At 53.2% G+C, this 14,390-nt stretch overlaps 1 protein-coding gene across 1 annotated transcript in view; it reads right to left on the minus strand.

The window, feature by feature from the left end:
• Positions 1-14,390, minus strand: part of LOC149271919 (SCO-spondin-like) — a 79,464-nt gene that overhangs the window by 39,829 nt on the left and 25,245 nt on the right. The window contains exons 33-48 of the mRNA XM_089507000.1: positions 12,933-13,163; positions 12,171-12,362; positions 11,776-12,030; positions 10,257-10,379; positions 9,923-10,026; positions 9,598-9,835; positions 9,236-9,388; positions 8,534-8,674; positions 8,236-8,418; positions 6,805-6,955; positions 6,214-6,373; positions 5,908-5,962; positions 5,160-5,258; positions 4,855-5,073; positions 4,266-4,393; positions 186-327 (exon numbers count right to left, since the gene is read on the minus strand). Coding sequence (XP_089363126.1) covers positions 186-327; positions 4,266-4,393; positions 4,855-5,073; positions 5,160-5,258; positions 5,908-5,962; positions 6,214-6,373; positions 6,805-6,955; positions 8,236-8,418; positions 8,534-8,674; positions 9,236-9,388; positions 9,598-9,835; positions 9,923-10,026; positions 10,257-10,379; positions 11,776-12,030; positions 12,171-12,362; positions 12,933-13,163 — 2,574 coding nt within the window. The remainder of the gene's footprint in view (positions 1-185; positions 328-4,265; positions 4,394-4,854; positions 5,074-5,159; positions 5,259-5,907; positions 5,963-6,213; positions 6,374-6,804; positions 6,956-8,235; positions 8,419-8,533; positions 8,675-9,235; positions 9,389-9,597; positions 9,836-9,922; positions 10,027-10,256; positions 10,380-11,775; positions 12,031-12,170; positions 12,363-12,932; positions 13,164-14,390) is intronic.

Here is a 14,390-nt window from a genome sequence, read left to right on the forward strand (position 1 = left end):
GCCGGCATACCGACCCGGCAGGCGATGTATAACTAGCAGACGGGACGTCGGCGTATAACGCGCATGTTATAGGGATCGGATCGTTGCTGTTACATTATTGTTACGTTGTTGCTGCGTTACTTTGGACAGGCGCCAGAACCAGCGGGGTTCTTGTCTCGGTGTCAGTAAGCGGTACCAGCCCGTACCTTCTCCGCAGCCCAGCAGCTCCATGCGCAGGAAAACGTCCCCGTGATGATCCCGGGGGAGAACGCGGACGTACTGGGCCTGGATCATCCTCGCAAAGCTTCTGGCGACTGGCGTGGACCCATCAGAGTTACCCCCAAAAAGCTACGGGGAGAAACGTAGAAATATAGAATCTGCCGGCAGATCGGCCCCATCCGGCCCCTGAATAGTCGCCCGTTTCTCCTGCTTGTGACAGGGCGAGGCTAGCTGGCTCATGTGTCATATGAAGTTTAGCCGGGTCACGGAGCACGGTAATATTTTAAATTGTGTATTATTGTGTAACCGGCCCAGAGACTGATGTGGCTTCAGCTCCAGCCTTCAAAGAGACAATCAGGTAACCCGGCTGGGGCTCTTAATCAGCCAACACAGCCCCGTCGGCCCCACTGGCCCCCGCACTACAGGGGGGATAACACAGGTGGGGGAACCCGTTGTATCCCTTAATCCCCTCACCTGATACATCCCCTGTATACTGATGGGATGTGAGTGATTGGATTTGTGAGGGGATGTGGCTGATGGGATTTGTGATGGGATGTGGCTGATGGGATTTGTGATGGGATGTGGCTGATGGGATTTGTGAGGGGATGTGGCTGATGGGATTTGTGAGGGGATGTGAGTGATGGGATTTGTGAGGGCATGTGGCTGATGGGATTTGTGAGGGGATGTGGCTGATGGGATTTGTGAGGGGATGTGGCTGATGGGATTTGTGAGGGCATGTGGCTGATGGGATTTGTGAGGGGATGTGGCTGATGGGATTTGTGAGGGGATGTGGCTGATGGGATTTGTGAGGGGATGTGGCTGATGGGATTGGGGGTTGGGTTCTGTGAAGAACCTATGTCTGATCTTCACTGTTATTATTATTATTATATTTATTTGTACCCGGTTTGAATGTGGCTGCAGCTCCAGCCTTCAAAGAGACGATCAGGTAACCCGGCTGGGGCTCTTAATCAGCCAGCACAGCCCTGTCTGCCCAGACGGCACCCGCACTACAGGGGGGATAACACAGGTGGGGGAACCCATTGTATTCTGCAATCCCCTCACCTGATACATCCCCTGTATACTGATGGGATTTGTGAGGGGATGTGGCTGATGGGATTTGTCATGGGATGTGGCTGATGTGATTGGGGGTTGGGTTCGGTGCATAGTGAATGGAGATTGTATATAAGTTCTGTGTGTTTGTAATAAAGAGAGTTCTGTTTTAACCTCAAAGCATGAAGTTCTGTCTCATGATTGAGGGAAGTGCTGGTCTGTGACTGCTTTCTTCGGACAGCCGCAGCGCGTCCGCTTACTGGGAGAGGGAAGGAGCTGACGGGCGGATGTGTCCAGTCTGGGGCACGGGACGATCCGTCACATTGGTGGCAGCGGTGGGAACTACTCCTTCCAGACCAGAGCGGACCAAAGCAACTAGCCGCAGAACAAAGATATACCCTGGCGAGGAAGAGCCAAACGGATCCACAGATGGAGTGGATTGAACAGTCACCGGGATGCGAGGTGACTTGGAGGGGAGTCGAGACCCCCGAATCGGAGACTCCAGTATGGGAGTTTGAGAGACGGACCCGAGCCCGGCTCGTGAGATGGAGAGCAGCCCTAGAAAAGTGGAGCGCCCACCAAGGTACACATCTGCCCACCCTAGAACAACGAATCAGGGACCAGGTGAATGGGAGGCTCTACTTGTTCGGGGGACCTGCGTCTCCAGGTGAGGTTGCAGAGCTAGAGAGGCTGGTCCGACAGGAGATTGGGCTTGAAGAGGAGTACCGAGCCATATACTGGGAAGCCGAGGCCCGCAGCGAAAATCCAGAAAGCCCCATTCTTCGGAAGGGATGGATGTTGGTGGGCCTGGCCTGTTGTGGGAGGCATTCGAGGAAAGGGGTGTCTTTGGTAATGGCAACATGGACCGATGGTGGGACATTAGTGACAAGCGCCGGAGAGCCCTGCCGCCCACTCAGTGAACTCAGCCAAGACCTTGAGAGACTAGTAGACAGAGAATGGTGTCTCGAGGCAGAATACTTGGCACTGTTCGAGGGGAGCTACGCCCTGCAGTGTGAGCCGACAGATGTCACAGAGCGAGCTCCGGAGGCCGCTCACTGTAATTGGCAAGCCTCCGGACTTGAAGGTTCAGCCACTCTGCCCCTGGTATTGCAGCCAGAGCCCGAGGAGGTGAAAGTGGGCAATCACTTTTGGGAGGAAGTCTTCAGGGCGATTATGGACCGCATGCAGTCGCCGGAATTTGAGGCAGCGGTCTATGGGTTTCCACTACAGGCGGCAGAAGCGCCGACAACAGGGCAGAGAGACGCTGTTCTCTGCCCAGCACCATGCGCCCCTCCTACTCCGGCTGAAGCGCCGGCAGCGGGGCAGAATGCCGCTGGCCTCTGCCTGCCCCACAGTGAAATGTCCCTGCCTGCTAGCAGGGACCCACCAGGGCAGTGCGACGCGATCCTCTGCCCAGCACCGCAAAATGCCAGACCGGCAGAAGAGCCGGCCACGGGGCAGAGTGCTGCTGGCCTCTGCTCATCCCCCAGAACAGTGTTCCCGCCGGCTAACGAGGACCAACCAGAAGTGCTGGCACCCGGAGAGAGAGTCGCTGATCTCTGTCCTGCACCATTCCCTGCACCAGCAGAAGCACTGGCAACCGGGCAGAGCGTCGCCGACCTCTGTCCTGCACCAGCAATCCTCGCTCTGGCTGAAACGCCGGCAACAGGGCAGAGTGCTGCTGGCCTCTGCCCGCCCCACAGCGAAGGGTCCCCCACCTGCTAGCAGGGAACCACCAGCGGAAGAGCTGGCCACAGGGCAGAGTGACGCTGTTCTCTGCCCAGCAACGTTCCCTGCACCAGCAGAGGCACTGGCAACCGGGCAGAGAGTCGCTGACCTCTGCCCTCCACAGCTTACACCCCCATTATCTGGCTCTCCCCAGCACGAGCATCTGGGAGGGGGCGCAGGCGGCGACCCTCCCCAGCGGCTGTCACCAAGTATGGGAGGAAGGGCAACCGGCACTCCTCCCCAGCGGCATGGTCCAGTGGGCAAAACGAGCCCCACCTCGGAGAGCCAGGTAGGGGTAAGTGAAACTGCTGCTGCTTTGGAGTGGGCTCTTGTTGTTTGGGTGGGGGAATGTGGAGCTGACTCGGGACAAGCCCGTAGTCAGGGTAACCATGGGAGGGTTCCATCAGGTTGGGAGGGAGCCGAGTCTGGGCTGAGGGCCCAGAGGGGAAAGGAAGCCCTGGAGAAAGGTCTCCCATGCCTGCAGAGGAGACTAAAGAGGGCTGCCCACTGGAGAGGCTTCTGGGCTGGCCTCTTACCCTTTGACTACGGGCCAGGCCTAGGAGCCTGGGTGACTGGCATGGGGCTGCCAGGGTGCCCCAGAAGCCGCACGCCCGCTCTCCCTACCCCGCAGGACTAGAGACAGTAGAGGCCCGGTCATCCCCAAGCCGATCCGTTAGGGATCTGGCTGTGTCTGCCGGACGTTTGCACAAGAGGGGAGTAATGTGAAGAAACTATGTCTGATCTTCACTATTATTATTATTATTATATTTATTTGTACCCTGTTTGAATGTGGCTGCAGCTCCAGCCTTCAAAGAGACGATCCTATAATCTGGCTGGGGCTCTTAATCAGCCAACACAGCCCTGTCTGCCCAGACGGCACCCGCACTACAGGGGGATAACACAGGTGGGGGAACCCATTGTATCCCTTAATCCCCTCACCTGATACATCCCCTGTATACTGATGGGATTTGTGAGGGGATGTGGCTGATGGGATTTGTCATGGGATGTGGCTGATAGGATTGGGGGTTGGGTTCGGTGCACAGTGAATGGAGATTGTATATAAGTTCTGTGTGTTTGTAATAAAGAGAGTTCTGTTTTTAACCTCAAAGCATGAAGTCCTGTCTCATGATTGAGGGGAGTGCTGGTCTGTGACTGCTTTCTTCGGACAGCCGCAGCGCGTCCGCTTACTGGGAGAGGGAAGGAGCTGACGGGCGGATGTGTCCAGTCTGGGGCACAGGACGATCCGTCATACTTAGTTTCGTGGTCCACGTGTAAAGCCGGCCACCTACCTTTGGCTTTGGCTCCTGGTCCTCTGCCAGCTCTTTGTAGTCGTGCCAGCTCTGTCCATCCTGACTAAACTGCACGGCAAAGCTGGTGACGTAGGCGTCGGGGGCATCAGATCCCTGAACCACAATGCCTACGAAGGGTAACAAAAAGTGTCACCCAACACATTCCACTGGCCCACAAGACACAAATCCAGCCGGACCTGCAAAGTACTTTAATATACATGACTTGTTGGTACGGCCACACAGAGCACCGGAGAGTCCCTCTAACTCACTTGAGTAGATTGCCAAATTAAGGGTTAACGCATCTGACCAGACTCGACTGAGGTCGGATGCCCTGTTAACAACCCCATGACAACGCCTAGATTCACTAAAACGCCGTGGCATCTGACTTTACATTTTGTGAGCTGCAGGCGAGGGGATGCAAGTTGAAGAAATACTTTCATGCCCTCTCCTGAAACTCACAACATTTGTTAGAAGTGGAGGGAGAAGCACGTGACGAGGTCTGGGCAAATAATTTAACCGTAGTCTCTGCACTGAGAAGGGGGTGGGAAGATTAACCAATTCATGGCTTGGTTTCCAGGCTCCCACTTACCCGTCAGGTTCCATGGCTGCTGTAAGTCAATCTGGAGGTACGGGGTGCTGGAAGAGGAGGCCTGGCGGTCACTGGCTTGTGGGCTCCAGCCCTGAAGGTCTGACCCCGGGGTAACTTGGTTCAGGCGCCCCGCGTACGCAGGGTGCCCTGGGCGTTGTGAGGAGGCTGAGAAGCTGCCGTCAGGTAAAGACGATACTCTCAGGGGTCTGTAACATCCGTCTGCAGGGAGAGAAGGAGAGGGTCTCCGTCACCTGTCAATACCCTGATGGGGGTTCGGCTCCCCGTGGCACACAGACCACCCTTACCTTCAGCTGCCGGCAGCGGGTAGGTGACGAGCTCTGGGACGGGGGTACCGGGGGGCGCACTCGTCGGACGTTGGCCGGAGCCCTCGGTTTTATTTGGAGCTATTAATGAAAAAAAACTCAATGGAAACGTTCAGCCATCTTTGTGATCGCTACCCCCAAATACCCGGCTAATACCCAGCGGGCCCCCATACTGCCCGTCACAGAGGACTGAATCAAGCCAGTCCCTGCACTAAATTCTAAATTCCGGGATATTCAGTGAATTAAGAAAATTAAACCCAATTTCTCTATAGGGGGTTCCTGGACTTTCAAAATCTGACGTCGAAACCAAACCCCAAAGCGGAGCGAGGCTCCTAAATTCTGAATGTTTCCAGTTTTTCTTATTGGAATATTTTTACTCAATTCCTACATTTTCTAAGCTTCTGGGTAATAATCGGGGTTTGTTGTACTGTCTCTGAGAAAGATGAATCCCTGACGCATTTCTCAAATAAATACTTTTCTAAATATTGCTTTTTTTAATCAGACTCCTTTGAATTTGCAAAATTAACCTTAAAATAACAACTCAGCACCTTAATATTTTTTTCCCCCGGGGTTACTGAGACCTGTTTTACGGACCGACTTCAGCCAGAATCACTACATATTTACAGATATTCAAGCTTATGCCACTTCTGCCCCAATTCTCCCTGGCTGCCCCCCCCCACCCGGGGGCATTAGGCAAAGTTACCCCCCCATGGTCATCACAAACTCTGACCTGTTTCTGAGCAGTAACAGCAGGAATCCCCAGAAGCCTCCACCAGGAACTGCCCCTAGAAATCAAGGAGAGGGGTGACCCGATGAACCCCGATACTTATTTCATATAATTATATATCCCACGCTGCAGGAATCGGTAAAAGTTGTAGTTTTTTCTGTTTTGTGTGAAATTGATTAAATTGACACAAAGTACAGATTTCTGGATCGATCTAAAATACACCATCTGACATCGTAGGCGACTTTATTACTGTAATGTTACATTATCCTGGGGCTTGGGGCATTTTCCGGACCCCGGCGGACCCCTCACCTGAGGGCAGCCCACGCTGGCGTACTGGCAGAAGTGAGAGCACTGCACGGTGAGATTGGGCAGACACTGGCACACGTGGCACTCCCCGGACCGCCAGCGCTCCCCGATGCTGTACGGCTTCCCCTGGTGCGAACACGCCTCGCACGGATCCGTCTGACACCTGCGGCGGGACACGGCCATTTATACATCGGTCCGGAAAACGATCGGTAGGAAAAATATTTATAATAATGAGAACGTAGGAATTTAGATTTACAGCTTAAACTCATTCCGTTTATTAATATGGCGCCTGCAGGCGCCGTAGCGCTGTCACAATGAAGACGGATAGTGAAGATTAACCATAATATTAAAATTGACAATAAAATTAACATGTTACGACAGACTGGTACGGACCCTGATCCCAGGAGCTTACAATCTACCATTACTGCACATAGCACAGGATTTGGGCCCTCAGTCCGAGGGGTCGGGAATTTAACCTCTAGGTCAGATATAATAAGTCTAATTCCAAACTATTGGGTAATTAGCTTTATATGAAAGTCTCCCAAATCCTGCCAGGAGGGGGTTAATTAAACCGGCCTGGGATCCCCTACATACCTGCGAGCCTTGCGGTAGATACCCCGACACTGCTTCCCGTTGCCATGCTTGCTGGGGTTGTTGGGACTCCGAAAAGACCACTGTATACTCTGCACTCCGCACGGACCCAGACACTCGCCCCACGGGGACCAGGCAGACCACCCACAGTGCACTACAGACACAAAGCGGCCTTTACTTCCAGTTTAACTTGTTTCTGACCCAAACCCCGGCCCTTGGGCATTTCAATAAGGGGTTGAGTGGTCATTAAAATAAAGGTTCACTAATCCGTGAGTTGTCTGCGATTTTATGTTTTGGGAGTTACAGGCGAGTGCATGCAAGGTCCATGTGAACTTGCATAACAACCCCCCCCCCCAGCTACATTACAATGAAAAAAAATGTTAATACGTGTGGGTTTTGGACTTGGGGGATTTAGCATTGGGTTTTAGTTTGAGATACATAATCAAGTTTTACCCCAAAATTATCCCACAAACACACATCGGGCTTTAGCAGATAAACCCACATAAGATGAACAAAGGGTTATAACTGGTCTGGAGAAGATGTTCAGCAGGAAGGCAAGAGATACCAATCCTCCCAAAAGAAAGCAGAAGACACGAGACCCCATTTCTCCCAAGAGAAAGCAGAAGACATGAGACCCCATTTCTCCCAAGAGAAGGCAGGAGACCCCAATCCTCCAAAAAGAAAGCAGAAGACATGAGACCCCAATCCTCCCAAGAGAAAGCAGAAGACATGAGACCCCAATCCTCCCAAGAGAAAGCAGAAGACCCCATTCCTCCTGAGAGAAAGCAGAAGACCCCATTCCTCCCGAGAGAAAGCAGAAGGCAGGAGACCCCATTGCTCCCGAGAGAAAGCAGAAGACATGAGACCCCAATCCTCCCAAGAGAAAGCAGAAGACAGAAGACCCCATTCCTCCCGAGAGAAAGCAGAAGACATGAGACCCCAATCCTCCCAAGAGAAAGCAGAAGACCCCATTCCTCCCGAGAGAAAGCAGAAGGCAGGAGACCCCAATCCTCCCAAGAGAAAGCAGAAGGCATGAGACCCCAATCCTCCCAAGAGAAAGCAGAAGGCAGGAGACCCCATTGCTCCCGAGAGAAGGCAGAAGACAGAAGACCTTTTTCCTCCCGACAGAAAGCAGAATGCAGGAGACCCCATTGCTCCCGAGAGAAGGCAGAAGACATGAGACCCCAATCCTCCCGAGAGAAAGCAGAAGGCAGGAGACCCCATTGCTCCCGAGAGAAGGCAGAAGACAGAAGACCTTTTTCCTCCCGACAGAAAGCAGAATGCAGGAGACCCCATTGCTCCCGAGAGAAGGCAGAAGACATGAGACCCCAATCCTCCCGAGAGAAAGCAGAAGGCAGGAGACCCCATTGCTCCCGAGAGAAGGCAGAAGTAACGAGCGCCCGTATTCTGTATCACGTAAGAGCTGCGGCTGACCTGCACACTCTGGATTCTGGCGACATTGCTTCGCTTGGCCTTCCTGACAGGTGCAAATCTGGCAATTCACTTTCACCGGCTGACCCGGCCAGTAGGTCACCCCGTCCACCTCGCAGGGGCATTCCTCGGGGCGCACGCAGCGATTGGTACTGTCTAAGACCAACCCGTCCGGACACCAACAGCCTGAGGACGTAAGGAGACGATCGCTATTATCAGCCTAGAAGTAAAACGATGAAACCCAACAAAGCCCGGGAGAGTCCCAGATTACCTCTAAAAATTATTAATATAACACTCTGACCTGAGACGCAGGGAGCCTCGCGCTCGCAGCTCTTCCCATGGGACAGGTCGGAGCAGGTGAGAGGGCAGGGGGCGCACGCTTTGGGCTCCAGGTCATTGGGACACGTCTTGGCTTCCGGGCAGCCATCTTGCCGGCACACGTCTGGCGGAAAAAGGAATTTCATGTTTCGGTTTAATGACTGGGGCTAGAAATGTTATTAAATATTATATAATATAAACGTTATTAAATATTATATAATATAAACGTTATTAAATATTATATAATATAAACGTTATTAATTATATAATATAAACGTTATTAAATATTATATAATATAAACGTTATTAAATATTATATAATATAAACGTTATTAAATATTATATAATATAAACGTTATTAATTATATTATATAAAATGTTATTAAATATTATATAATATAAAATATTAAATATTATATAATATAAATATTAAATATTAATAACACTGAATGGAGGAGATCTACAAAAAGGTGAGGGCACGTTTGTCTCTCGTCGTGATGTTGGTGGGCAGCCAAGTTGTCTCATCGGAGTTCCCACGAAAGTTTCCACCAAAGAAAGGTCACAATTTATTAGAAAACATCCAAATCATAGACTTGGACCTCTGTATGAACCAAACCTCCCCCCCTGCTCCCCATCACGTGGAGGCCACGCTAACATTAAGTGCTTTCAATGAGTGAAGGCTCACCGATCTCCATGGCGGCAGAAGAGGAAGCGGGGAGGTCGGAGCAGTGAAGGCCGCCATTCTGCGGGGGGGTGCACTCCCGACGTCGGATCACTATCCCTGCGCAGTCCTGCGTGCAGTTAGACCACGTTGTCCACGGAGTCCAGAAACCATCAACTGAAAACAGAAGACAATGTCTCAAATATGGCCCCGAAGCCTGGGATCGGAGGACGCCGTGGGCTGCTGAACATAAGGGGCAAAGCAATGCATGTCATGGAAGGGGTACGATTAATTCCGTGGTTCTTGTTGCCCTTTTACCCTGCCACGCGGGTTAGATGGGTAAGCTGGCAGAGCTGCTCTTGGAAGTTGCTTTGAAGACCCCTCACCTGGGCAGGACACCACGAAACATTGCTGTGTCTCGCTCTCTCCCCCCCGACATTGCCGCAGGACGTCGGTGGAGGGGTTGGTGCACACGCGCCTCCTGCTCTGGGTCCCGGAACCACACGTGTGGCTACATTCTGACCACGCAGCCCACGGGCTCCAGAATCCGCACTCCCTCTCGTCAGAAGAAACCCAACCGGATTCCTCTTCTCCGTCGCCGCATTCAGAGATCCCGTTACAAACCTGCGAAAGGGGCAGCAGAGAGAGGATGGCGGATATTGATAAAGATGGGGGTAACAGACAGGGGGGAGCAGAGGGTCTCTGTTAGACCTGTTTGTATCGTAGGCAGCGCCCGTCCGCGCAGGAATATTCAGGGCATGCGGGGGGCTCCTCGGCTCGGTCTTTGGGAGGAGCTGCAGTCGCCGAGCTTCTGTCTGCAGGGGATAGAAAATATAGTTTGGGGTCAAAAATTTAACACCTTAAACAGGGCTAGGTTAGGGTTACAAGTTTTGTGTTTGGGGGTTAGAGGTCGGGTTAGGTTAGGGGGTTAGAGGTCGGGTTAGGTTTGGGGGTTAGAGTTTGGGTTTGGGGGTTAGAGGTCGGGTTTAGGGGTTAGAGGTCGGGTTGAGGGGTTAGAGGTCGAGTGTTTCAGTTTGGGTCTTACCACAGGTCACCTCGTCCTCTCCTTGGGGGCAGTCAGGATCTCCATCACACACTCGGGAAATGTTAATGCACATCCTGTTGAGGCAGATAAAGTGCCCGGGACAGGGGGGGATCTGTGAAGACCCTAAAAAACCAAACAAATGATTGTCAATGAAGTGGATTTGAAACCGGCGGCCACGGCTCACATAAAATACAGCTTACAGGAACAACTCCGTCCAGCGGGCCAATCAGGGCCGGACTGGGAATGGTGTTGGAGGGGCTTTGAGTGTATGTATGTATGTGTAAGTTTATGTGTATGTTTTGTACATGTAAAGTGTCATTATCCCCCCAACCCCACCCATTATCCCCCCAACCCCACCCATTATCCCCCCAACCCCAACCATTATCCCCCCAACCCCAACCATTATCCCCTCCAACCCCAACCATTATCCCCCCAACCATTATCCCCCAACCCCAACCATTATCCCCCCAACCCCAACCATTATCCCCCCAACCCCAACCATTATCCCCCAACCCCAACCATTATCCCCTCCAACCCAACCATTATCCCCTCCAACCCCAACCATTATCCCCTCCAACCCCAACCATTATCCCCCCAACCATTATCCCCCAACCACAACCATTATCCCCCCAACCATTATCCCCCAACCATTATCCCCAGGCCCGGACTGGCCATCGGGCACACCGGGCATTTGCCCGGTGGGCCGGGCAGCGGCAGGGCCGGATTCACTTAGGGGCTGATGGAGCTGCAGCTCCAGGCTCCTACCTTAAAATAGGTATTAACGCAGGGCATAAGGGGCACCTGCCCCTTAAGCCCGCCGCAACTGAGACCGGGTCCGCCACTCTAAGGGGCCGGGAAGCCCCCACCAGGGCCGGCCTTACGGGTGTGCAGCCGCACAGGGTTTAAGTTAAACATCGGGTTGTTTTTTTTTACTTTATTTAACATCCTCCATGTTAAATAAAGTTTTTGTTAACTTTATTTAACATGGAGGATGTTAAATAAAGTTAAAAAATAAAACCCCTATGTTTTAATTTAAGCCGTGTGCGGCCGCAGACCCCTAAGGCCGGCCCTGCAGCTCCATCAGCCCCTAAGTCAGCCCCTAGGACCGCGGGCCCGGTCGCAGTTGCTGCTTGCTCCGGCAACAAGGTAAGTAGGTTGAGGGAGGGGGGTGCAGTGAGAAGGGGCAGAGGGGGGTTAGACAGTGAGAAATGGGGAGAGGGGGTACATAGTGAAAAGGGGGAACATAGAAGAGGCAGATAAGATGGGGAGAAGGGGTAGTGTGAATGCGTATGAGAATGAATGAATAAATGTGTGGATGATTTGTGAGACTGCATTAATGAATGTGTTAGTGATTTGTGTGAATTAGTAAGTGCAAAGATGGTACATGAAGGGTGGGCTTTAACAATAAATAAATAAATAAATAAAATGGGCTGCTCTGGTTTAAATGCCCGGGCCTATTTTTTGTTCCAGTCCGGGCCTGATTATCCCCCAATCACAATCATACAATCGTCTCCCTTACCGCAGTTGTCAGTGCTCTCGTCTGATTGGTCCCGGCAGTGAGGGATCCCGTCACATAGCTGACCGTACGCCACACACTCGCCACTGAGAGTGCACTTGAACTGGTCGATATCACAGGTGCGATTGCAGTGCTGCTCGTCGCTGCCGTCCACACAATCCACTTCGTTATCGCACAACCAGCCCCGCGGCCGACACTCTCCGCTCCCGCACTCAAACTCATAGGGACCGCACACGCCGCCTGAAACCGAGAGGTTACCTGGAGCTCACACGGAGAGAGCGAGAGCGAAAGAGACAACCCGGAGAGAGAGAGCGAGAGAGAGAGAGAGAGAGAGAGCGAGAGAGCGAGAGAGCGAGAAAAGAGACTGGGATGGAGATTATAATTACCCGTGGTTTTACCGGTCTCTGTGGGGATCCCTTTGGTGCCATTTTTAGTGGCTGTAATTTGCGTTTGGGGCAGGCCGGTCGCGCACTGCGGCTGCCCCTCGTCAGATCCATCTCTGCAATCAGCCGTCCCGTCACAGAGCCGCTCTGCGGGGACACAGAGCCCATCCGCGCAGGCCCATTGCCCAGGACCACAGCTCCCCGATCCTGAAATTTGGGGAGAACGATGGATTTTTAGGTCACCTTCATTTGTTTGTTTTTTTGGGTACAGATCCCCATAATCTCCGATTCCCTCCATTTATTTTCAGCAGTTTAAAGAAATGCAAACATTAGACAAGTAAATGAAAACGGGCACTTTGGGCACAAATCAACGGCCAATCAGGAAGGGGAAAGCAGATGAATGGTGGGAGGCATCAATTCTAAGAAGAAGAGACGTATTTACCATTATTTATACCGTAATTATTAGTTTCCTCTCCCAGGGGGCAGGTCGGCTTTCACAGTGAGCCACAAACACACGTGTACACGCACACACTCAAACACACATACATGTACACATACACACACACTCATAAACACACACGCAGACATACACACATAAACACACACTCAGACACGTACACACACGCGCACACATAAACACACACACTCATAAACACACACGCAGACATACACACACTCAAACACGCACACACAGAGTTCAGAAGGCTGCGCATGTGCTGGATTAATGTGTTGTTATAGAGGATAAAAGTTTCCGGGCCAGCCGGGGCCACACATTACCTGTGCAGACGATCTCGTCGGCCCCCGAGGCACAGTCCGACGCTCCGTCACACACCTTGTTTCTGCGCAGGCACCGGCCGTCAGGGCATTGGAACTCGCCCGCAGCGCACACGCAGCCCCTCTCGTCACTGAAATCCCCGCAGTCATCGTGGCCGTCGCAGCGGCGAGCGTACGGCAAGCACTTCCCCAGCGAGCAGCGGAAATGGGCAGAAGTGCACCCCGTCGAGCAGCCTGTGGGGCGGAATAGTGAGCTCGGTGGGTGAGAGCATCCGAAATATCTGCCGGGCGTGCGACCACATCGACCCCGGTCAAGGCCAAGCATGTCTCGGTGTGCAAGGCCGGGCGGGTCTCGGTGTGCAAGGCCAAGCGTGTCTCGGTGTGCAAGGCCAAGCGTGTCTCGGTGTGCAAGGCCGAGCGTGTCTCGGTGTGCAAGGCCGAGCGTGTCTCGGTGTGCAAGGCCGAGCGGGTCTCGGTGTGTAAGGCCGAGTGTGTCTCGGTGTGTAAGGCCGAGCGGGTCTCGGTGTGTAAGGCTGAGTGTGTCTCTGTGTGTAAGGCTGAGTGGGTCTCGGTGAGTAAGGTTGAGTGTGCCCTGGTGTGCAAGGCCAAGCGTGTCTCGGTGTGCAAGGCCAAGCGTGTCTCGGTGTGCAAGGCCAAGCGTGTCTCGGTGTGCAAGGCCGAGCGGGTCTCGGTGTGTAAGGCCGAGTGTGTCTCGGTGTGTAAGGCCGAGCGGGTCTCGGTGTGTAAGGCTGAGTGTGTCTCTGTGTGTAAGGCTGAGTGGGTCTCGGTGAGTAAGGTTGAGTGTGCCCTGGTGTGCAAGGCCAAGCGTGTCTCGGTGTGCAAGGCCAAGCGTGTCTCGGTGTGCAAGGCCAAGCGTGTCTCGGTGTGCAAGGCCAAGCGTGTCTCGGTGTGCAAGGCCGAGCGTGTCTCGGTGTGCAAGGCCGAGCGGGTCTCGGTGTGCAAGGCCGAGCGGGTCTCGGTGTGCAAGGCCGAGCGTGTCTCGGTGTGTAAGGCCGAGCGTGTCTCGGTGTGTAAGGCCGAGTTTGCCTCGGTGTGTAAGGCCGAGCGTGTCTCTGTGTGTAAGGCCGAGCGGGTCTCGGTGTGTAAGGCCGAGCGGGTCTCGGTGTGTAAGGCTGAGTGTGTCTCTGTGAGTAAGGTTGAGTGTGCCTTGGTGTGTAAGGCCGAGCGTGTCTCGGTGTGTAAGGCTGAGTGTCTCAGTGTGTAAGGCCGAGCGGGTCTCGGTGTGTAAGGCTGAGTGTGTCTCTGTGTGTAAGGCTGAGTGTGTCTCTGTGTGTAAGGCCGAGTGGGTCTCGGTGTGTAAGGCTGAGTGTCTCAGTGTGTAAGGCTGAGTGTGCCTCGGTGTGTAAGGCCGAGCGGGTCTCGGTGTGTAAGGCTGAGTGTCTCGGTGTGTAAGGCCGGGCGTGTCTCGGTGTGTAAGGCCGGGCGTGTCTCGGTGTGTAA

This window comes from Sceloporus occidentalis, unplaced genomic scaffold, assembly GCF_023333645.1.
Source record: "Sceloporus occidentalis isolate IW3139 unplaced genomic scaffold, rSceOcc1.0.p SCAF_449, whole genome shotgun sequence".
NCBI classification, from domain to species: domain Eukaryota; kingdom Metazoa; phylum Chordata; class Lepidosauria; order Squamata; family Phrynosomatidae; genus Sceloporus; species Sceloporus occidentalis.